At 45.4% G+C, this 24,025-nt stretch overlaps 1 protein-coding gene across 1 annotated transcript in view; it reads right to left on the bottom strand.

The window, feature by feature from the left end:
• Positions 1–481: 481 nt before the first annotated feature.
• LOC120059348 (collagen alpha-1(XX) chain) overlaps positions 482–24,025 on the bottom strand; it is a 35,444-nt gene continuing 11,900 nt past the window's right edge. Inside the window, exons 2-41 of the mRNA XM_039008342.1 lie at positions 19,797–19,913; positions 18,248–18,352; positions 16,744–16,887; positions 14,110–14,277; positions 12,950–13,159; positions 12,306–12,473; positions 11,702–11,986; positions 11,381–11,539; positions 11,098–11,267; positions 10,805–10,934; positions 10,516–10,661; positions 10,293–10,422; positions 8,398–8,537; positions 8,125–8,251; positions 7,858–7,997; positions 7,611–7,743; positions 7,348–7,493; positions 7,152–7,281; positions 6,918–7,034; positions 6,626–6,772; positions 6,180–6,236; positions 6,040–6,078; positions 5,816–5,954; positions 5,549–5,691; positions 4,939–5,048; positions 4,572–4,730; positions 4,399–4,476; positions 4,141–4,227; positions 3,943–3,996; positions 3,658–3,753; positions 3,375–3,428; positions 3,146–3,199; positions 2,949–3,002; positions 2,774–2,845; positions 2,529–2,564; positions 2,374–2,440; positions 2,102–2,290; positions 1,880–1,957; positions 1,606–1,767; positions 482–1,519 (exon numbers count right to left, since the gene is read on the bottom strand). Coding sequence (XP_038864270.1) covers positions 1,491–1,519; positions 1,606–1,767; positions 1,880–1,957; positions 2,102–2,290; positions 2,374–2,440; positions 2,529–2,564; positions 2,774–2,845; positions 2,949–3,002; positions 3,146–3,199; positions 3,375–3,428; positions 3,658–3,753; positions 3,943–3,996; positions 4,141–4,227; positions 4,399–4,476; positions 4,572–4,730; positions 4,939–5,048; positions 5,549–5,691; positions 5,816–5,954; positions 6,040–6,078; positions 6,180–6,236; positions 6,626–6,772; positions 6,918–7,034; positions 7,152–7,281; positions 7,348–7,493; positions 7,611–7,743; positions 7,858–7,997; positions 8,125–8,251; positions 8,398–8,537; positions 10,293–10,422; positions 10,516–10,661; positions 10,805–10,934; positions 11,098–11,267; positions 11,381–11,539; positions 11,702–11,986; positions 12,306–12,473; positions 12,950–13,159; positions 14,110–14,277; positions 16,744–16,887; positions 18,248–18,352; positions 19,797–19,893 — 4,749 coding nt within the window. The 5' untranslated portion in view covers positions 19,894–19,913 and the 3' untranslated portion in view covers positions 482–1,490. The remainder of the gene's footprint in view (positions 1,520–1,605; positions 1,768–1,879; positions 1,958–2,101; positions 2,291–2,373; positions 2,441–2,528; positions 2,565–2,773; positions 2,846–2,948; positions 3,003–3,145; positions 3,200–3,374; positions 3,429–3,657; positions 3,754–3,942; positions 3,997–4,140; positions 4,228–4,398; positions 4,477–4,571; positions 4,731–4,938; positions 5,049–5,548; positions 5,692–5,815; positions 5,955–6,039; positions 6,079–6,179; positions 6,237–6,625; positions 6,773–6,917; positions 7,035–7,151; positions 7,282–7,347; positions 7,494–7,610; positions 7,744–7,857; positions 7,998–8,124; positions 8,252–8,397; positions 8,538–10,292; positions 10,423–10,515; positions 10,662–10,804; positions 10,935–11,097; positions 11,268–11,380; positions 11,540–11,701; positions 11,987–12,305; positions 12,474–12,949; positions 13,160–14,109; positions 14,278–16,743; positions 16,888–18,247; positions 18,353–19,796; positions 19,914–24,025) is intronic.

Below are 24,025 nucleotides of genomic sequence, written 5' to 3'. Positions count from 1 at the left end.
TACTAGTCTGGCTTTCTCTGGCCTCTCCCTGCTGGTAAAACGTGGGCTACTCTGCATCCGAGCTCTTGCATCAAATATCATTGATGAGGTATATTTTAGCAATAAGGCATGAGGGGGTGTGGTATATGGCAAATATACCACGGCTAACGCCTGTTCAAAGATGCAACGCGGAGTACCTGAATACAGCCCTTAGCCGTGGTATATTGGCCATATACCACAAACCCCCGAGGTGCCTTATTGCTATTATAAACTGGTTCCCAGTGTATTAACAGAAGTAAAAATACATGTTTTGTCACACCTGTGGTATGTCAGCCAATCAGCATTCAAGACTTGAACCATACAGTTTATAATGGATAATACAGATCATGCCAATATTCAATTCAATTCACCAGTAATAGTAGCCTATAATCATTATCTCATTAATGTCAAAAGTGGTCCACTGTTTAGGGATTAAGAAAAAAAGAGTTCAGGGAAGTTTACTTTTATAGGTCATGATTTTATTACTCTCAATTGGCTTCCTGCTGTTTAAGTATTTAGACTACCATATTTATGTAAAAGCTGGTCTAATGCTGGTCTCTCATGCGCTCTCTCTCACACACACACACACACACACTTCGGAGTAGAAAAAAAGTAAAAAACATAAAATATTTTCAAGAACACATGGCAACATTACAACTGCCAATGGCCGTTTACACACATGAAGCAGGAATTGTAAACAGGGCTTTCCTGTGAGACAACATACAAAATGTAATACAGGAAATCTGTATGTTAGTGTATAATGAGAATAACAAGATTCAATTTATCATATACAGTATATCTATAAAATAATTAAGACATTCTCACAGTATATCATTTGTTTGAAACAAAATATAGTTTTTTTTACAAAATTAACTCTTTGGATTAACATTTTGAGGCAGTTTAGGTAAAAAAAAAAAAAGCTACAGATAGTAACCATATTTGAATTTATGCTAAACATGTAATATGTTACAGTGCATGAGTACAAAAACATGGACATAGTAAGGAACAGCTTTAACATTTTCAGTGCGAAGGTGGTAACATACATCAGTTAACTATAACAATAGGCCTACTGTCTACCAAGATATCCACTACATAGCCTCCATTAAAACATAGGCCTTTACAATATGTTAGCGAGTTTATTAACAGGTAGACCTATTCAAATACTTAAAAATGGACTTTTCATCAGTTTGTATGTAAGTGGAAACACATGATACATTTGTGTTTCATGAGAAGGAGAAGAGAAGTAGAGGCACCATGTCAACTTCCTTTTCCCCTGAATAGTGGCGCATGCGTCTCTGAGTCACTGACTAGCTCCAATGCACCAAACACGCTCCACTGTGGTGCTTCGTCAGCTCCAGTCCCAGTCTGTCCATCAGGTCTAATGACACAAGTGCTCTATGGCCACTTAAAATGAAGGAGATGACAGGAGCTGGACCACAATGTCACAAGAAAATGCAGCTTCCACTGTGTGCTCAAGGCTGGTATCCAAAATATGGGTCCTCTGAAAAACGACATGCAGTCAAAACATTAAAATAGCATGGTAATATCTTCAAGCACTGTAAATGGTCCTAGATATGGCTGTTGTACCTGCTTGTGTCTGAGCACCTCTATGACAGCCACTGCTATCACAAACACCAGGGGGACCGATCTCTCCTGTCTGCCCGACTGCTCCTGCGATGCCCGGAGGTCCCGTCTGGCCATCCTCTCCTCTAGGGCCGGGACTGCCCAGCTTGGCCTCTCCTGGGAGACCTGCACAAACACAATCACAAAAAACCCTAATCACTAAGTTGACAGCAGCAATTAAACTTTTGGGACCATTTCTTGATTTTTCTGCTCATAGAGAGACAGCTGATGAGTGTACCTGCAAATCCTTTGATTCCCTGTGGTCCCTGGACATTGGGCCCTAAGTTGCCTTTCTCCCCGGGGGCACCTCTACGTCCTGAAGGAAAGAAGGAACCACTGATGAGAGACACTTATCACTTAAGAAGTCTGACCAGAACTGAATATATACAGTACCACCACCACCACTAGTAATTATCAATATCATTAGAAGGAAGAGAAGGCGTAAAACCCAAGGCCTCACCCTGCTCTCCTGGGTATCCAGACTTCCCTGGTTCCCCACTAGATCCCAGTCTTCCCTGGTTCCCCCTCTGTCCTGGTGGGCCCTTTCCCCCTGGTATACCAGGCTCTCCTGGGGGACCCACTGGCTCCTCAATGGGCACAGGCTTACGGCTCATCTCATTCAGGAACAAATCCAGCTTCAGCACCTCGTCTGAAAAACAATCATGAGTAAGTCTACACAGATACACACACAACTATGTGCACTTCCTCAAACATCAGCATTGCAGTACGTACTGTGCACCAGTTGCTCACAGGCCTGTGTGACTAGCTGGAAGATCATTGCCATGGACTGAGGCTCTCCCTAAAACACAGAGCATGTCTGTCAATCAATCAAGAGAGCACAAACACATTTTCTTGCACAGAGACAAACTTGCATGATAAAAATGTACCTTCTCTCCCCTTTCACCTTTATTCCCAGGAAGACCCTGTCAATAGAAAGGGAAACTACGATCAACTAGTTGATAACCATTATCGCTACAAATACAAATTTGGTTCACCTCAGACAATGGATTATCACTTCATGAGTTAACATTGAGCATACTGAAATTGTGTGATGGCGTGATTGTTGTTTTCAACAGTATATTGGATGCGACAGTCCCAGGGTATGAAGCTCCGTTTGTGCCTCAGTACTTACTGTCGGCCCCACCCCCCCTAAAGGTCCTCTCTCTCCAACAACCCCTGGGTGTCCTGGCATACCCTGGAAACCCTGAAAACACAGATGGGTGGATTAGGGGAGGAGCAATAGAGAGAGAGATCACTAGAAAAGCAATGACAACTATGTCTCCGCTTGACATTCATCCCATTCTTACCCTAGGTCCAGTAATCCCTGGTCCGCCCATGTTCCCCTCAACTCCTCTGATTCCCTGAAAAACACCGGGGAGGCAAAGGTCAGGGTCAGTGCTGGCTTCAGACTGATACACATAACTAATAATACAAACACTTGGAGTCTTGAGCTCCAGGCATGGATTGTGGAACGTGTTTGAATAAGGGTTGAGATTGAGCTCACCTTGGGGCCTGGGGCTCCTTCGTTCCCTTTGGGTCCAGGAGGACCTGGTAAACCCTAAAGAAACACAGGGATGAGGATGGAAGGGGGGAGGAGATTATAGGGAAGGAGAAGGAAGGAAAGTGGAGGGATCAAAGAAGAAAACCATAATGCAAACTACAGCACAGTGAATCAAATGTTGGAAGACAGGTAAATCTGTTTATTCAATGGGAATGTTGTAAATCAGACTCACCTGCCCACCTGGCTTTCCCACCTCCCCCTTCCCACCCCTAGCCCCTGGAGGTCCCTGTAGAGACGGATCGGGCAGAGAGGTCAAAAGTGTTGATATTGTTGTAATCGCATAAAAACACGGCACAGATCTGCAATATGCTGACATTGCACAATTGATCACAATAACATATTTTTCCAATTGAATCAGGGCAAACATGATAGATGCATTTAAAAAGCAATGTAGCACTTTCTAAACATGGAGAGCGATAAGGATGCTCTAAAATAATCATTTAAAATTGACCCACCACTTTGCCCTGAACTGTCAATCCCCGAGGGCCACGATTTCCCAGGGGCCCAAGAATGCCTTCTGACCCCAATTTCCCTGAAGGGCCTATCTCACCCTGAGAAAAACAGGAGTGGAGAACAGAGGTTAAAATATAGGAAAATCTGTCACCATCACATTCTGACAAACATGAGGATGACAGTACATGTGAAAATAGGCTATGATGCAATACAGATGGTGTTCAGCTGTGTATGGTGAACTGTTCAGGCGCTTCTGTATAGGCTTCACAAGTGTCACGACCTCTGACCTTTTGGCCCTCCTCTCCCTTTTCACCCTTTTCTCCACGAGGACCCGGTTTGCCCTAAAAAACAGGGACAAGGATTGTTGCATAATAACCTTAGGATCAGTCATGAAATCATTGCAATTGCTAATCACTTCACAACTACATTACAGTTAACTGAATCCATTTATTCTGATTTAATCATAATGTAACACTGTGACTCACAGGAGGACCAGTGACCCCAGGAGCTCCAGGTATGTCGGAGGTACAGGTGCAGGCATAGGCAGGGGCGGGGCAGCTCTCCTCATCCCTCTGAGATTGTCACACAGGCAGGATTACAGTCAATGAAGTTACAGTGATATTCAGGGCAGGACGCCAGAGGGCCTCCGCTTCTAATGCATTCATTAACTCCATATTCCTCTAGACGTCGGTATTTATTCATTTCCCATGACCTTTAATAGAGAGTTACTGTGTGTCACTAACCAGGCCTGGCAAATCACAGCAGGTGTCCTCTAATGCCCAGGTGGTGTTGCACACAATCTCAAAGGACTGTAGCTGGAACTGGAGGAGGCAAAAAAAAAGCAACAAAAAAAAGAGTCTGGTTACTACAGTATATGTTATGTGTGGGTAAAAGAAACAGTTTTGTTCCAACTAACCGGGGCAGAGCCGCTGTGTGGTCCACGGGTCTTCATCAGTTTGCCCAGTGTCTCAAAGCCGTCAGTGGGCAGAGTCCCCAGTGGCCGTGCGGGCCTCTCACCCACATGCTGGCAGTCCACAGACAGGGATACGCTCACCTGGCTGATAGACAGGTGGATCTGCCAATCACAGAACAGAAGGCTGTGTTAGAACGACTCGTGCTGTATGTCACAACCATAGACAATATATTAGAGTTCTATATCTATGGTCACATTCTCTAATCACCATCTAAAACTCAGCATTGTCTTGATGTTGAACTGCCCCTCGTCCTCGTTTTCTCTCCCCCTTTCTTCCTTCTATTTATCAAGTATTTTTTCTCTCGTTCACCTTGTGGAAGCTTCCGTAGAACAGCCTGTGGACCTGTGGCTGGTCGAAGGTGAGCTCCTGAACCTCCCCTCTGTAGTCCAGACTGAAGTACAGCAACAGTTTGCTCACAGCTGGGGGGCACAGAGAGAGAAAGGAGAGAGAAGGGAGAGAGAGAAAGGGAGAGAGAGAAAGGAGAGAGAAAGAGAGAGAGAAAGAGAAGGGAGATGAAAAACAGTTTTTTGGGGGAAATGATCCACCGTATGATGAGTAAACAATCTTCCCCCTAAAGTCAGACTGCGGCGTCCCTGCCCATCTTCAGAAAACGTCTGAAACCCTACCCCTTTGAAGAGTGTCTTAAATAACTCACGGTGCCCCCCCCCCCCCACACACACACAAAAAAACACTTGTCTTTTCCTACTGGCACTGACTTTGCTAATAAATACTTTGTTGAGGGAAAATGTACTGTGATCTATTGTTGTCTCACCTAGCAATCTTATCATGAATGCACTAATTGTAAGTCGCTAATGATGGCTGAAGCAAATTTAGTGAGATCCCTGAGCACAACAAACAGTAAAAACTACAAATCCCTCAAAATGGCAGTCCTCAAGCCCATCCCTCTCCTCAGACTCACGGTCCAGCACCACGCCCATCTTGGGCTGGAAGTCGTTGTCGGTGAGTTGCCAGAGGGCAAAGGGCTCCCTCGGGGTGTCCTGTAGTAGACGGAAAGCTATACTGATGGTGTGCTCTGGAGAAAAGCCTGCTGGGTGGATGAACCTGTGGATGGGACAATATAGAGATAAGTGACCTGTGTGTGTGTGTGTGTGTGTGTGTGTGTGTGTGTGTGTGTGTGTGTGTGTGTGTGTGTGTGTGTGTGTGTGTGTGTGTGTAAATGTCTCACCCTGTGCTCTGGGTCAGTTGGATGTCTCTGTACACAGTATAGGTGTGTAGAGTATTGAAGACAAAAGGCTCAGCAGCCACCCCCTCCACAGATGAGTAAGCCCTCTGGGTCAGACCAAAAGCCTCCATCATATCGAACCCTGGTGCAGAAACACACACAGACTGTCTCACAAACCCATGAGTATATGACAAAAGCTCTTTACTTTACAAACATAATTTTCTTACCTTTTACAATGCTGTTTCTGATGGTCACCTCAGGGCATACTGTAACACAAGAGGGCAGTGTTTAATCACAAACAAAGTTATGTTACAGCACTGTCAATATAGCTCTGTTCTGTACAATTAACTATAATATAAAGAAGTACCTTCATTGCGAATTGGGTGCAGTCTGGGATGAATGGGGATTCTGGCTGGGGCCGATGCTGTAGGGGTCAAAATCCAAATGCTCATTACTTCTATCTAGTTCTACTTTCATGAATGTGTAATGTTAGGTTGAGAGTGTTACACGCCGCTCTATCCACTCTATGACTAAGTCAGGATAAATCAAGAGGATTGTACCCCAGTGATCTGTTTATATCTACAATCAATCCCCGAGCTGACATGGTAAACATCTGTCGTTCTGCCCCTGAGCAAGGCAGTTAACCCACTGTTCCCCGGGCGCCGAAGACGTGGATGTCGATTATGGCAGCCCCCCCACACCTCTCTGATTCAGGGGTGTTGGGATAAATGCGGAAGACACATTTCAGTTGAAGGCATTCTGTTGTACAACTGATTAGGTATCCCCCTTTCCCAATAATGATGTTATACAGACCTGTGGGGTGGAGAATGGAGACTGCAGCTCCCTCTACAGTGTCGAGGCGGGAGTGCACACTGATGCGGTACACAGTCTCTGGCTCCAGCTCAGTGAAACAGTAGCTGCTGCTTGATGCATCCACTATCTCCTGCTTTATCTGCTTGTCTGGGCTCCCAAACACAGTAGGGACAGAGAAAAACATACACCACACACAATATCCTTGTAAGAAACAGCGATGGATGGTAGCTCCAAAACCAAGATCCCTGACTAGCCGTGTCACTTCGAGATGTGCTAGAAAAGGTCTTGTTACCTTTGAAAGACTGGATGGCAATGCGGTAACCGCTGACTGCTGAAACAGGCCTCCAAGACACACAGATACTGGAGTGATCAGACCTCATCACACTGACACTGCTCACTCGCAGACTGACTGGAGAAACAGACATAGAGAGACAACTGACGGGATGTCTGCGTACACTAGAGCATGCGAGACCATGCATTCACAGGTGATAGACTATTAATGAGAGTTAGTGTGTGAGTGACTCACTGGTCTTGCCCTGTGCGGAGGCGCTCCCTCCCTCTCGGTTGCGGTACTCCGCAGTGACCAGGATGCTGTAGCGTGTGTCAGGTAGCAGGGTCTGCAGCAATGTTCGTCTCTCGCTGCCTGAAACCAACACCTGCAGAGGCATAACACTGTAACAACCGACCTAACCTGTGTGTGTGTGTGTGTGTGTGTTACTCACAGTGCTCTCCTGTGTCTCTCCTCCCGTCAGGGCGGTGTAGGAGACATGGTATTGCAGTACATGGGCATTGGGAGGAACCCAGCTCACCAGGAGACTGACTGCAGTCTCCTCTGAGATGGACACACTGGAAGGGCCGCCACCTGACACTAGGACACATTAACACGTGCTCTTTAAGCTGAGAACTACAACACTACATCCCAATATTACATATTGATCCGATTAACATCTCCAGGTCTGTGACAACGTGTGTATTTTGTACTCACAGGTGCTGTATCGTATAGCCACTGCCTCACTCTGTGCTCCATCGGCGTAGAGGGCAGACAGTGAAATCTGATACTCCTTATCTTCCTGCACCCCCTCCAATATGGCCCCCTCGCTGTCCCCATCCACCCTCAACTGAAACACACACAGCAAATGTAACACTAAAATCCATGCAACACAGCGCTGTATTGGCAATGAAATATGGTGCGTCTTAATAGATAACAGACAAGCTGAGGTTCCTCCGCATACCTGTCTGAGGTCCCCTCCACTGAGTGAGATCCATTTAATCAGGTAGGAGACAACATCATCGGCGGCTGACTCCCATCGAACTGTGATGTCACTTTCTGAGAAGTTTGTGACTCTGAGATCAGAGGGGGCTGGTACCCTCACTGACAGAGAGACACAGAGAGAGGGGCAGAGGGGAGGGAGAAACCACAATCTCTGTCATATGCACAGGTCATGTATGGATGTGGAAATGTGTGTGTGTGTGAGACGTGCTAGGTTTCATGATCTTACATGTGGTGACGTTGGCTGTGAGCGGTGAGGACAGGCCCTGCTCATACTGTGACTGCACCGACACCAAGTATCTAGACAGAGAGGACAGGTTCTGTAGCAGCACTGAGTTCACACCTGTCACCTCCACCTGGAGAGAAGAGAGGCGAGCGGGAAAGTGACAGACAGAGAGAAAGAGATACTAAATTAAATCACTCAATCAAGGAAACATCTTAAAATAAAACAAGTTTGTTGAGTAGTGTGTGTTTTATTCCACAGTAGTTAAATGGTGAGCACCTGTTTGACGTCACTGCCATGGTTGGTGCTGCAGGTGATTCTGTGACCGGGAACATCGACCACTCCAGGAACCCAGCTGACCCTGACCATGCTGTGGCTCACATTGGGAAACTGCATACTGACGGGGGAGGGCAACGGGTCTACAGATAGAGAGAAGAAAGGATTTTCAGTTTATTATTTAACCTTTATTTAACGAGGTAGGCCAGTTGAGAACAAGTTCTCATTTACAACTGCGACCTGGCCAAGATAAAGCAAAGCAGTGCGACACAAACAACAACACAGAGTTACACATGGAATAAACAAACATACAGTCAATAACACAATAGAGAAAAAGTCTATATACAGTGTGTGCAAATGTGGTAGGATAAGGGAGGTAAGACTATAAATAGGCCATAGTAGCGAAATAACTACAATTTAGCAATTAAACACTGGAGTGATAGATGAATTTGCAAGTAGAGATACTGGGATTCAAAGGAGCAAAAAATAAATAAATAACAAAATAACAGTATGGGGATGAGGAAGTTGGATGGGCTATTTACAGATGGGCTATGTACAGGTGCAGTGCTCTCTGAGCTGCTCTGACAGCTGGTGCTTGAAGTTAGTGAGGGTATGGGTCTCCAGCTTCAGGGATTTTTGCAATTCGTTCCAGTCATTGGCAGCAGAGAACTGGAAGGGAAGGCGGCCAAAGGAGGAATTGGCTTTGGGGGTGACCAGTGAAATATACCTGCTGGAGCGCGTGCTACGGGTGTGTGCTGCTATGGTGACCAGTGATCTGAGATAAGGCTGGGCTTTACCTAGCAAAGATTTATAGATCACCTGGAGCCAGTGGGTTTGGCGACGAATATGAAGCGAGAGCCAGCCAACGAGAGCATACAGGTCGCAGTGGTGGGTAGTATATGGGGCTTTGGTGACAAAACGGATGGCACTGTGATAGACTGAATCCAATTTGCTGAGTAGAGTTTGAGGTTATTTTGCAAATTACATCGCCGAAGTCAAGGATCGGCAGGATAGTCAGTTTTACGAGGGTATGTTTGGCAGCATGAGTGAAGGATTCTTTGATGCGAAATAGGAAGCCGATTCTAGATTTAATTTTGGATTGGAGATGCTTAATGTGAGTCTGGAAGGAGAGTTTACAGTCTAACCAGACACCTAGGTATTTGTAGTTGTCCACATATTCTAAGTCAGAACCTTCCAGAGTAGTGATGCTGGACGGGCGGGCAGGTGCGGGCAGCAATCGGTTGAAGAGCATGCATTTAGTTTTACTTGCATTTAAGAGCAGTTGGAGGCCACGGAAGGAGAGTTGTATGGCATTGAAGCTCGTCTGGAGGTTAGTTAACACTGTCCAAAGAAGGGCTAGAAGTATACAGAATGGTGCAGAGAGTGGGATAGAAAGAGTGTGAAATGGGAAGGACGCATATCTTTCAAACTTCACGCGTATCAGTACTGTAACATTGTCTGGGTTAACAAAGAGTTAATAAAAGGTTGATTGGGGCCTCCTGAGTGGCACAGCGGTCTAAGCCACTGCATCACGGTGTTGTGGCATCACTACAGCATGGGGTTCGATAGGGCAGCGCACAATTGGCCCAGCGTTACTTGGCTCATCGCGCTCTAGCGACTCCTTGAGGCGGGTCGGGCACCTGCAAGTTTCCGCCGACACATTGGTGCAGCTAACTTCCGGGTTAAGAAGAGCGGCTTGGCGGATCATGTTTTGGAGGACGCTTGACTCGACCTTCGCCCCTCCCGAGCTCGTTGGGGAGTTGCAGTGATGCGACAAGATCGGAATTGGATCGCAATTGGATATCACAAAATTGGGGAGAAAAAGGGGGAAAAATTACACACACAAAAATAAAACAAATGGATTGAATGTTAATAATAGGCAGTGATAACATCCTCACATGTGGTGGCGATGGCGGTGACAGGGTCACTGGGGTCCTCGTCATACAGGGCGTACAGGGTGACAGAGTAGTCTGTCACTGGCATCAGACCACCCAGCATCACATCAGTCTGGTCTGCCGCAAACTTCACCTGGGACAGGGATTTAATACACAAAATGATCCTAACAAACACGTCAACATATTACACACGTCACTCGTCACTGCCATCCCCCAGTAACCTCACCTCCTTGGCATCGTCGGGCTCTCCGTGGCTGAGGGAGGAGTAGAGAACCATATACTGAGTGGCCCCCGCCGTGGCACCCCAACGCACCCTCAGACTGCTGGGGGACGAGGGGGTCACCTCCAGACCCTCCGGCATGGCCAGGGGCACTGATGATCCAGGAGAGGAGCGAAAGAGAGAGAAGGAGACGGTAGAGGGAATGTATCAGAAGTTATTCCCATGGTTTTGTCTAGTTATTTGCATTATGAAGTACATGATATGTGAGGAATGTGGCAGATGGGTTCTGCCTTACATGTGGTGATGGTCCCTCTGAGGGCCAGACCAACGTTGTCATCGTAGACAGGAAAGATTGATATGTGGTAGTGGGTCTGGGAGGAGAGTCCACCCAGCAGAACACTGGAGACGGTCCCATTCACAACCACCTGAACACAGACGCCACACAGATCAAGTCACTCATAGCCAAAACCACCAAATAGCTACATGTTCACACAACTGATTTTTTTCCATGACTAAAGTTCTAGAGCTTCATAACTGCAATGACTTGTAAATGCCGACATTTATGAGAACATTCTGTCTATCTCTGACCTCCTGTGGGCTCTGTCCCTCGGCGCTGTGAAACACCACTCTGTACTGCAGGACAGGTCGGGTCGGTCCAGTCCAGCTCAGCTGCACCTCCCTGGGGCCCAGCTCAGAGAACTTCAGGTCTGTGGGGCTTGGGTAGTAGAGCACAGGGTCCTCTGTCGGCCTTTCGTTTCCTACGCAGTAAACAGAGAAGGAGGAAACTCTACTTGGTATTTCCTTACAAAAAGAGAGTTTTGTAAGAGTTTGTATAAACATATGGATGAATGTACTAAAATACTAAACTCACTCTTAGCAATGCTGCGCTCCTCTATCTTCCCACAGAGGATGTGCACCAGTCGGTCCACCAGTTTGCTGAGCAGAGGGAAGTCATTCACATTGTAGACGTTGATCTCCAGAGGCTCAGACGCCACTTGCCTCAGCTCTGATTCGTCTGCGTTCTTTACACCTGAAAGACACAGGGACAGTCCTTTTTTCACACGGCAATACATTCACGAACAGACACACAAATTACTGACAAACACAACCAAGCATAAATAACATGCAAAAAACAAACAAACAAAGCCACAAACTCCTGTACTTCAGGCTGCACCACCAGGGTAGATCTCACCTACAGCGATGATCTCCACGCCTGTGTTCTTCAGCCGGTTGGCTGCAGCGATGGCGTCATCCTGCGACTTCCCATCCGTCAGGAGGATCAGGAAACGAGGGGTGTCCGGCCTCGCCCCCGACTCTTGTCTCAGGTTCTCCTCCAGGACATGCAGCAGAGCCAGGCCTGTGAAGGTGTTGCCTCCCTTGTATCTGAAGTTCCTGACTGCCTCCAGCAGTTGCTCTTTGGTAGTGAAGTTGTTGAGCTGCCACTCAGTGCGAGGGTCTCCACTGTACTGAGAAAGGGCTGGGAAACGGAGGGGCAATAAACTGTTAATATCACTCCACACGACAGTTATTGGTGTCCCGTGAAGTATAAACCTAACAGAGGAGAGTTCTGTTATAGGGCTAGTATTTACAGCTGCAGAAACAGGAGAGAGGCCAAAACAACCTGGATTTAGATGAAAGAAAATGTAAAAAACAGAATCATTAAGATCAAAAGACTTCTGCCTGGGGACGTCTTATATATGTGGCTTATTATTATATTAATTATGAGATCACATCACACACCCTTTCATAAGAAACCCAAAACGCTAATTCAGCAGAAAGAGTCTGCTGTGTCTCACCTATCTGCACCCTGTCTGGGCCGATATGGAAAGGCGTGACTAGACCCTCCAGGAAGTCCCTGACACGTCTGAAGTTGGTGCGTCCAATGCTCCAGGAGCCGTCCACCAACATGACCACGTCAGCGGCTGCTGTCGTGTCACACTCAAAGGCCTTCCGAGTGGACACCACTGGATTAATGAAGAAACACTCTTAAATCAAGAAAACTGGCTGATCCAAACTAAGGAAAATGCATTAGTAGTAGTATTAGAAGTAGGTGTGTGTGTGTTACAGAGGAATACAGGAGAGTGCGAGCACATTTCTGCTCCAGAGGCCCTATCATTATCCTGTCCTCTCTGTGCTCCCCTCCTCAGGAAACACTGTCATCAGATCTGAAATTGCCACTCACTGGAATATTTTTTCTATGATTGCAGTGCTGAGGATGACAAAGTAAAGCCCAAACTCCTCTTCTAGGACTTAACTTTATCCTTTAGCGTTAGAAGAGTGTGCATACTATGGGCTCTAAATAAGGTACTTCACTTACAACACTGAAAATACATAGACAGGCTTTTTAAACAAAACATTTTGCCTGGTACATCTTGAAGTAACACTAATAGTGTTTTTACAAACTGTTTGCTGTAGGTGGGATGGACGGGAGTTAGTGTACCTGTGACAGGCTGAGTGGGGATTGTCTTCCTGACTTTCTCCCTGTCGGAGTTCTCATCCTCTACTGGTTTCCCCTGAGTTGTCCCCTGCTCCTCCTTATTGTCCACCTTGGAGCGATCCTTCTCTTTCTTCCTCTTCCTCTTCTCTTTGGGAGCCTTCTCTGTCACCAACTCATTATTCTGGGTAGTTGTTTCTGGAGTAGTTGGAGGTTCTACAGATACACAATTTGACAGTTGGTAGTGTTAAAGAAACAACGTCTATGACAGAAATTCCAACAGCATAATTATTTCAGGCCACCAGTTGTTATATGATGGCAAACATTCAGGAATAGGTCATATTAATATCCAATCTCCAGTTCTTATGAGACATTGTTAAGATACAGGGAACTAGGAAAAGCCCTTTGTACCGTCCCTTAGCCCTCCACCCCATGTCCACTCCCTGTTTCCTCTCAGCCATGTTTCTCTCCAGTGCAGTCCATCTCCCATGCTGGACAGGGCAGCTTACAGTTGTGGCACTGCATCAGTGCTCTCATTACAGACCTAGTGTGACAACGCAGGCGCCTCTCCAGGCTCCTACCCCCACCCTGCCAGTTAAACACACATAATGACAGAGCCCTTGGCGAAACAGAGAGGAGAACACACTATCAACTATGGGGAGGATGTGAGGGGATTGTGTTTTGTATTTTCTCTAAGTGCCACTGTTGCCACACACAAACAAAGCAATTATCAGACCTGAACATATTAGATACGGTATGCATACCTTTTTCCAACAGCACTGTAGTGTGACGTATACAATTACGACAGTAAACAGGAAGTGAAATAACCCTCGGAACATAAAATCCTGTAACAGCACATTACTTGCAGAACTGATTGAGGATGACCATTATATTAACTTCAGTGCTTATTGGCCTGAGTAAGGTTCCTGGGCATTGCTCTATGGCCATCAAATTCAAATCTGGACCTAAAAAACAATTCCACTGCTTTCCCCCCATTATAATCAGAGACTGATTTAGCCCCGTCACCAGGTAGATTCAATTAATTATCAAGTATAACAGAAAAACAGTGGCACTCTCGACCTCGTAGGTTAAGATTTTAATACCCCTGCTCTACAGTGTAAAATCCTTTGACCTAAAAGCACTCCCTGGGTGAGAACACACCCTACCTGTAGTGGTGGTGGTGGTTGCCGGCTCATGGTAGACCACAGTGGGTACAGCTAGCAGGGCCTCTATGGGGTCATCCAGTTCACCTGACCCAGACCCCCCTGGTAGGGCCTTCCGCCGCTGTTCACGACTGCCACTACGGACCAACTCCTCCTCTCGCAAGCCCTCAACTGGCAGGATAGAGAGGAGAGCAGAAGGACAGAAGAGAGGAAATAGAGCCATGGATAGACAAATGAAGGAGGAAAAGATGGTGGAAGAGAAATGACAGCAGTGGTTGAACAGGAAGGAGAGGAAGAGGAGAAAGAGTAAGAATTGAGAAGGAAAGGGGAAATGTGGAACAGCAGATGAGTAAATGAATCTAAAATAATTGTACATTCTAAACATACCATTTTTATGCAGAGCTTGACAAAAATAAATGCCAGCACATACACAGCACCGGGAAAAGGGCAAATGTTGCCTCGAGAAAATGGTAAGTGCGACAGAAAATGAGTATGACATTTCTATGGAAATAACAAGTGGGGCTTGGGGTTTGAGAAGAGGCCAGGAAGGAGCTCCCAGACTAGGATCATTATTGAATGATAGACAGATGTTTTCCAGTCAACACCAAAGTCTGACTTGTCCCAACGCGCTTCCGTTGACACTATCACTGAAAGGCTGGCAACAACAAGAAACATTTTGAAGGGCATTTTGTTCCTATAACAGCTTTTTACATAAACCAGATTTCCATCCAACCTTTTTATGTGACTAAAGTACATTGGATAAAAAAAATGTCATGACATATGCCTGATGGAAACAGAACATTTTTACATAAACTTTCCAAATGTCAACATAAACAAAATACACTAGACAAGGTGGGATCTTTTTGTGTCGGTGGAAACGCTTTTATACACAAATATTGATATAATAACCATCATATCGAAGTAAACTTGGGAGTCACGCGATGACATGTTGTGTGGTCCTCCCACTACGACTCCTCGGGAAAGTATGCAATTTATTAGGCTACAGATGAAATAAATATGGGCACTGGGGACATGTCCCCCCACATTGTGAAATTGCATTTTTGTCCCCACCAGTTTTATCATTGGAATGTGATACAAAACCAGGCAAAGGTGTGCGTTAGGACCATGCGGAAGCCTCCGAGCGGTCGGGTAGGCTGTTTGGAGTGTTTATCCAACTGAATAATAATTATAATTTATGTCCCCTCCACTTCTAAAAACAAAGTTGCGCCCCTGGAAATAAATGATGAACTTCACAGTGCAGTGAAATTGCAAGGTGATGAGCTTGATGCTCCTTTACAATAAATATCGATGGACATGATAATTGAGGCTTGGTTGCAGTTTGACAAATAAAAATAATCTTGCTCTGTTATCCATAATAACAATCTCATCATGTACAGTGCTGTTGGCTAGAGTCCACATGCCAATACCAGAGTGGGCACACTTGCTATATAAACACTTTTTTTTTTGTGAGAAAACAGTAGTGTTGAAAATGCGATGGAAACCCATTTAACTTGTATTTTTTTTTATTCGGTACATGGGAGTTTAACAGCAAAATGCATTTTATGTGGACTACATCATCACGCACACCCTTTAAACTGCAACAAGTCAATTTGATTGCAACATCTCCGGAGGGAAATTTAGCATATTGTTTTTATGCAGATTCTAGAATATTTGCATGTAAATCTGTCGTCAATTGGATGGAAAACCTAGCTTCTGTCTCCCTCCCGCAATAATCACAACCTGTAATTGTGCAAGAATACTCTTAAAATGCGTAAATTACAGACAGTCCTTTGTGAAAGAAAGGCTGATAGGTGTGTGTGGTTACATAGAAAGTAATGATACGGAAGTGTTCGCACACATTAAAATGTCAAAGGCACACAGGTATTTAGACATTCCCAAATAACTGGGGGGGAAAATGTACTGCAAATGTCTGAATGTGTTGGGTCTATAAAGGCTTATTTTGTCAACCCACAGGCATGATATGTCTTGTTACCTGACAGAGCATAACAGTTGCTTTGTAATGACCAGTTCACCAACCAGAGATAACGTGAATTTGGTAAAGCCCACTGAGGTCAACTGCGTTTTTTAAGGGAATTCGCAAAATTCCCTTAATGCTTTGAGAATTCCTACGGTGGTGGGCATGAGACATAGGCCTACACTAGTGGGCATGAGGGCCTATGTCGTCACTCTTGATCTTTGTATCTGTACAGCTCTCCCTTGCTGTGCCCTTCACTCTCTCCTTCTCCGTATAGTGGTCATCTTTCTCTAACATATGTTACTCTTTCCTTCTCGCTCTCATTTCCCCATACCGGTCATTCCAAACATTCACCTAACCTCCCACTCTATCGAACACTCTCTCCCTCCAGTCCCCCCTTACTGTAAACTCTCCCTCTCTGGCTCTTTATCCATCTTCCTCCTGTCCTTCACACCCTTAATTTCATAGTCTCTGCTTCCTCTTTAATACTAATCCTACTCAATATTAACCTCCACCTTTCCAAACTCCCTCCGCCATTACATTCCTCCTAACATCATTTCATCTCCCTCTTTTAAGTCATCTGCATTCCTTCTCTCCCCCCCTGTTATTCCTCCTCGCCTCTCCTTCCTGTTCAACACTCCCTCTCCCCTGCCGTCTCTTACTGGTGAAGCGTCTCTTGGCGATGAGTTTCTCCAGTGTGCCGTTGAGCACTAGGACCTGGAGGGCGTATTCTTGGCCGGAGTCCAGGCCTGCCACTGTGGCCCGGCCACGCGTGGTCGTCAGCATCAGCTCCGGCTGAGGCACCTCTGGAGGACAGAGACATCAACACATCACAGACAGTCTCTCAGATTGTTACAGAAGTGAGAGAGCAACTGATAGACCGACACATACAGCTGGTGTTTCCACAACAAATGGTAGAAAGAGATAGTGAGCAGAAGAAGGGGAAAAAAATTGACAAAAAGATGTGCAGCGTTTTCATAAAAAGGCAAAAACTCGACAAGGAAGAGAGACGACTGTTATCTTGTTGTTCTATAAAAAGAATGTGTGAGTCATGACCCAGAAGGTGGTTGGATAAACCACAGCATATCTCCCTAAGCTATCAGGTGAGAGCCTCCACAGCCAGGTGTGCTCACGCTGCAGCAGCCAAAACATCAAAAAGATCAATTGTTCCTTGAGGCTTTGTTAACAACATCAACTGAGCCAGATATACTATACTCCTTTTCCCTCTTCTAGCCCACTGCCACTTCTCTTCATCATCATCCCCATCTCTCCAAAATCCATAATGTCTCCTTGTGCTTCTTTCATAGTGGTCCCCTCCGCTCTTGCTCTGTTCCCCCCTATCTCCTCATCTCACACTCTAGAAAGCTGCAGGGTAAGCAGGCATGTCTCATGTCTGTTTCACTGTTAACAGTCTCTGAGTCTTACTATCACAGACCTGTCTGGACACAGCTATGACAGAGAAATGGAGATACAATAAAAGATAATATGACAGTGAGAAACAAATGTGGAAGGGGGGGATGGACAGAGAGCTGACACAATGAGAACATACTCTTGTGAAATAATGTTTCACACCTATTTATTATATAACATGAGAATGTAAATAAAAGAGAGTTGTATAAGTAGAACAAAGGAGAGAGACATCTAGCTAAACAGAGTAGCAGGGCAGCCCTTGTACCCTGTGGCTCTGTCAGATTGACCAATGAATGGTTTCCAACTAAATTAGAGTGAGGAGGTGTTTACTAGCCAGTGGCCAGTGCTTTGATCAACTCTGGCTCTAGTTAAATAAAGGTTAAAAAAAAAAAAAAAAAAAAAGAAGTGGTCTTGGTTAAATATGTAATCCGTAGTATCGTAGGGAAAACAGCACCACTGTCCGCCCCCATGGCCATTGATTTTGTTTTGTTGTCAAACCAGAGGTGGGGTGCATCGCTAATCAGTGTAAAAAAAAAAAAATGCTGTACATATGCTGCTGTTCTAACGCGCGTGCAATGACTTCAGAGGGAAAAAAACACTGTTAGTTGTTTGCAGTAACATCTTTGTTGTTTTAATATCGCAAACAGACGTGACAGTTTCACCATTAGGGTTTCCAGCTTCGAGTCATCGTGACCCAACATTGTCAACTCTTAGTTAGAATCAACCTCACAGTACACACCAGTACTGCTGTCTCACCTGAGATGGGCTTCACGCGGACCTTGTATCCCTGGACCGGCCCTTCAGCCTCTTTCCACTTCATCTGCAGCCGATCCTGAGACAGCACTGTCAGCTTCAGACGCCCTGCAGTGTAGCCAACACACATGCGCACCCACGTTAGGAATAGGTCCACATCTAACATCAAATCAATCAGACAAATCAACAATCAGACTGCAGTTCAGAAGTATACCCGCCAGAGCACAGAACAAAAACCAAACAATCAACTTGTGATTGGAACAACTGATTTTTGTCTCACACAGACAAAAGCATAATCAACACGAGGCACTTGAAATATGAACATTTATGCAGTGATTACTTGTTGTGAGAGACCAACTGAGCTGTGTATCTGCTGTGGAAGTGATTCTGGGTACGAGTATGGCGGTGAACTTGGCAATGGGTGGTGGTGGTGAGGGGGTTGCAGGGGTGGTGGGCTGTTCTAAGATCAAAGAAACCCCCCCCCAAATGAATTTATTAGTAGGTTCTAAACCTTTTTCAGACATCCAATTTTGGAACAGGAGCCTCCCATCCCTCTTCCTCCTTCACTAATCAAATCAGTCTCTTGTTTTCAGGTCATCTACATAATTTCCAACGGGGGATTCCCAACAATCCTCTTCTTTCATGTGTCACTCTCTGTCCTCCTCTCTCCTCTCCAGCTGCCCCTGTCTGCTCAAAGCAGGCCTTGTGTTCTCCACTGGGATAGCAAGAGGGACAGGAAATCCGTTTAGGGCCTGAGGTTGAAGGTCAGTTTGAAGGCACCTTATACACAACGTCATGGGGAAAACCGAAGACATTGTAGAGGAGTGCAGATATGAATCATAGCACTTACTGTTGATGCCTGACTTTAGGCACAGTCTTCATTCAGGGAGGTGGGGGCTGGGACAGGGGTAAGGGGCAAGGGTCTCTGTTCACATGGAAATTCTTTAGTAGTGTCCCACTGTCTCTGCATCTAGTTCTGGCAGAGGATCAGAGGGGAACTGGAGACTGGGGTCAATGCCCCGCACTCCCATGAATAACAACAACAGCCCAGAGATCAGTCATCACTGCACTGGGAGCTCTGAGGGAGCAATGTTGCATACTGATAATGAAACATAAAAAAAGGTACACTGAAAAATCTGGCAAAATTTATTGTTTTGTTTAAACCTATGACTAATATCTGCCAATAATATTACCCGGTCATTATTATATTATATGATTATCGGACACAAACGGCTTAGTGTGTGTGTGTGTGTGTGTGTGTGTGTGTGTGTGTGTGTGTGTGTGTGTGTGTGTGTGTGTGTGTGTGTGTGTGTGTGCAACAAAAAGGAGTGAATGAGTTCACATTAGTGTCCTGGGAGTTTGTGTAATTGCTAACATGAGTCTGCATGTCAGACAGACATCTACATGTCAGTCTAGAGAGATTTCACAATGCCAGGGGATTTGTATGCTTCTACAGCTAGAGCAAAATATCCATTGAATACTATGGTCACATGGTACAAACATGATCTGATACATAGTAGTGATGATGTATTAGTAATGAAGTACATGGTACCTTGGCTATGGACTCCAGAGTTCATTAGCACCAGGAGAGTGACCAGGTAAGGCACCATCAGCGCTGGGCAGCCAGGTCGGAGACAGTGAAGAGGCATGATGACTAGAACATAGAAACCTGAAATAGGAAGGCAAACAATGGTTATAGTTAATAGCTAATAGTAGAGTAAATAACGATTTGATTATGGCCAATATTGGTGAGTACTGTGCGTAGGTCAAAACCTGTGGGAGCACAAATGAGAGTTTGTCAAAAGCCATTTTGTCAAACTTTAATCTCGAAGAAACCCACTTAAGCAAATGGATAAGGCAGGTAGTGTGACTAGGACAGGCACAATTACCGTATAACCAACAGTTATGGATGAAGACGGTCATTAAAATATAATAAGTCATAACTGAACAAACAGCTGACTGAAGATGGGTCGTCACGAGTTACAACGTCATAAATCCTGCTTATTTCTTAAAATCAGATTTGAAACCGAACCACACTGCTAACCTTAAATTAAGACCAAAAAGCACATTTTTGTTTTCATGATTTTTTATGACAGAGCCAATTTTGACTTTGTGGCTGCACCATCTAGTGGAAACCCTGAAAACGTGATGCTCGAGCATGTGTGTGGTTGAGTCCGTTTCGGCATTAACATCGACTCTTAACAACCAAGGTTATGTCTGTAATCAAGGTTCAGTGAGCTATTAGATCACGCCAATATGGTATCCTTCCGCTTGACAGGATACATTCAAAGTAAGAATTTCAGATTAGTCCCGGTTACCGGGTAGTGCTGCGGTTGACCCCATTAAACACGGCCCTCTCCAGACCTGGTTGGCGGCAGCAACATTGACTCGATAGTACCTAGCAAAAGTGCTAGACGACGTCCAACTGGTCGATGCACACATTTTATTAAGGGGACAGGGCCCACGATGTAGCTACTCCTCTAGTAGAATGTGCCACCACAGCAGACAGCAAAGGGCAGCCGGCCAGCTGATACGCTGTAGTAAAAGTGTCCACAATACAATGTGAGAGTTTCTTTCGGTGGAGTTCTGAAGATGAGCCTGTGAACATAACACACAAACAGCTTAGTCTGTGTAACGTACAGTTGAAGTCAGGAAGTTTACATACACTTAGGTTGGAGTCATTAAAACTCATTTTTCAACCACTCCACAAATTTCTTGTTAACAAACTAGTTTTGGCAAGTCGGTTAGGACATCTACTTTGTGCATGACAAGTAATTTTTAAACAATTGTTTACAGACAGATTATTTCACTTAATCACAATACCAGTGGGTCAGACGTTTACATCCACTAAGTTGACTGTGCCTTTAAACAACTTGGAAAATTCCAGAAAATTATGTCATGGCTTTAGAGCTTCTGATAGGCTAATAGGCTAATTGACATAATTTGAGTCAATTGGAGGTGTACCTGTGGATGTATTTCAAGGCCTACCTTCAAACTCAGTAACTCTTCGCTTGACATCATGGGAAAATCAAAAGAAATCAGCCAAGACCTCAGAAAAAATTTGTAGACCTCTACAAGTCTAGTTCATCCTTGGGAGCAATTTCCAAACGCCTGAAGGTACCACGTTCATCTGTACAAACAATAGTACGCAAGTATAAACACCATGGGACCACACAGCCGTCATACAGCTCAGGAAAGAGATGCGTTCTGTCTCCTAGAGATGAACGTACTTTGCTGCGAAAAGTGCTAAATCGGTCCCAGAACAACAGCAAAGGACCTTGTGAAGATGCTGGAGGAAACAGGTACAAAAGTATCTATATCCACAGTAAAACGAGTCCTATATCTCCTATATCGACATAACCTGAAAGGCCGCTCAGCAAGGAAGAAGCCACTGCTCCAAAACCACCATAAAAAAGCCAGACTATGCTTTGCAACTGCACATGGGGACAAAGATCGTACTTTTTTGAGAAATGTCCTCTGGTTGTATGAAACAAAAATTGAATTGTTTGGCGATAATGACCATCGTTATGTTTGGAGGACAAACGGGGAGGCTTGCAAGCCGAAGAACACCATCCCAACTGTGAAGCACGGGGGTGGCAGCATCCTGTTGTGGGGGTGCTTTGCTGCAGGAGGGACTGATGCACTTCACAAAATAGATGGCAGCATGAGTAATGCAAATTATGTGGATATATTGAAGCAACATCTCAAGATATCAGTCAGGAAGTTAAAGCTTGGTCGCAATTGGCTCTTCCAAATGGACAATGACCCCAAGCATACTTCCAAAGTTGTGGCAAAATGGCTTAAGGACAACGAAGTCAAGTTATTGGAGTGGCCATCACAAAGCCCTGACCTCAATCCTATTGAAAATGTGTGGGCAGAACTGAAAAAGCATGTGCGAGCAAGGAGGCCTACAAACCTGACTCAGTTACACCAGCTTTGTCAGGAGGAATGGGCCAAAATTCACCCAACTTATTGTGGGAATCTTGTGGAAGGCTACCCAAAACGTTTGACCCAAGTTAAACAATTGAAAGGCAATACTACCAAATACCAATTGAGTGTATGTAAACTTCTGACCCACTAAGAATTTGTTGAAATAAATAATTGACATTATTCTGACATTTCACATTCTTAAAATAAAGGGGTGATCCTAACTGACCTAAGACAGGGAATTGTTACTAGGATTAAATGTCAGGAATTGTGAGAAACTGAGTTTAAATGTATTTGGCTAAGGTGTATGTAAACTTCTGACTTCAACTGTAAGTGTCTAGTGTCCTCACTGGGTTCAGCACACTTGGGTGAAAAACCCAGCGGACAAATGTAAGTGCCAGTTCACATGTCTGTCAGACACGACCTTCGGCAATAAAGAGTGGATAGGCCGGAGGATAACACTCCCTTTGTCTGCACCCACTCTGAAACATTCAGCGCTCACTGAAAGAGCATGAAGTTCACTAACCCTCTTAGTAGAGGTAATAGCCAACAGGAATGCCACCTTCATGGAAAGGTGCTTCAAAGACGCTAACCCCAGGAGCTTGAAGGGTGGCCTAGCAAGTACTGACAGCACCACGTCAAGGTCCCAGTTTGGCACTGAACAGGCCTTAGTTAGACTTCTGCATCCAGCTCCCTTCACAAATTTGAGAGCAATGGGTGGCCATCGTAATGTCACCGTGAAATTGTAGCCAAATACACTCTCAAAGTAGATGCCGCTGCGTCCACTCGCTGCCATACCTCTGAACACTGCCCCACAACCTGCTGGCGAGGCATCGGTGCACACTTGCTCCCGGTGGTGGACTGTGTTCAGTATCACTCCCTCCAACAGGAAGGAGTGAGAGAGTCTGAAATAGTTACTCCGAATGTGTCCTGCCGCGCATAAGGATATCATATTGGAGTGACCGAATATGGGGGGGGCTTTACTTGGCTCATCGCACTCTAGCGACTCCTTGTGGTTGGCCGGGTGCCATCAGGCTGACCTCGGTTGTCAGTTGAATGGTGTTTCCTCTGACACATTGGTGCGGCTGGCTTCCGGGTTAAAGCGGGCAGTTGTTAAGCGCGGTTAGGCGGGTCATGTTTCGGAGGACGCATGACTCGACCTTCACCTCCTGAGCCCGCAGCAATGAGACAAGATCAAAATTGGGGAGAAAAAGGGGGTAAAATACCCAACCAAAAAAATGTTGATTCTAGCGACAAGTACAGCTACTTTTCAGGCTGCCTTTGGGGAGTTAACACAAAGGGTTTAAGCAACTTTTCCCACTCAAGAGTGAGAGAAGCTGTCTGTCCAACACAAGTCACAGCAACGGCACACACACAGGCAGAGAAGCACAAGGGGAGGGGGTGTGCGGCGGGAGAGGCAAAAAAACGCTACGTCGGGAATCGCAGGAAGGAAAATTGGTGCTGTGGCAGCGTTGCGGCAATGGCAAAATGTCGTTTAGCGACAAATCAAGGAGCCAATAGCGGATCTCACTGAAAAATTGTTGACAACACTGAGCTAACGTCGTTTCCCGCCGAACTGCGCATGTGCAGGCCGTCAATATAAGTTGAACATTTTTGGGCCAATTGTGCCCCGCCTCATGGGTCTCCCGGTCGCAGCCGGCTACAACACAGCCTGGGATTGAACCCGGGTCTGTAGTGACGCCTCTAGCACTGTGATGCAGTGACTTAGACCGCTGCGCAACTCAGGAGGCCTATGAAGTTGAATTTGACTAAAATGTCAATATGTCAGTTTGTGACTATCATGAGGTTGGAGTAATAACATGTTCAACTACTTAAGACATTGTCTTGAATCTA

Source organism: Salvelinus namaycush, chromosome 14, assembly GCF_016432855.1.
Source record: "Salvelinus namaycush isolate Seneca chromosome 14, SaNama_1.0, whole genome shotgun sequence".
Taxonomy (NCBI): domain Eukaryota; kingdom Metazoa; phylum Chordata; class Actinopteri; order Salmoniformes; family Salmonidae; genus Salvelinus; species Salvelinus namaycush.
The sequence above is the reverse complement of the archived record's forward strand: the minus strand, read 5'-3'. Positions and strand labels throughout refer to the sequence as shown.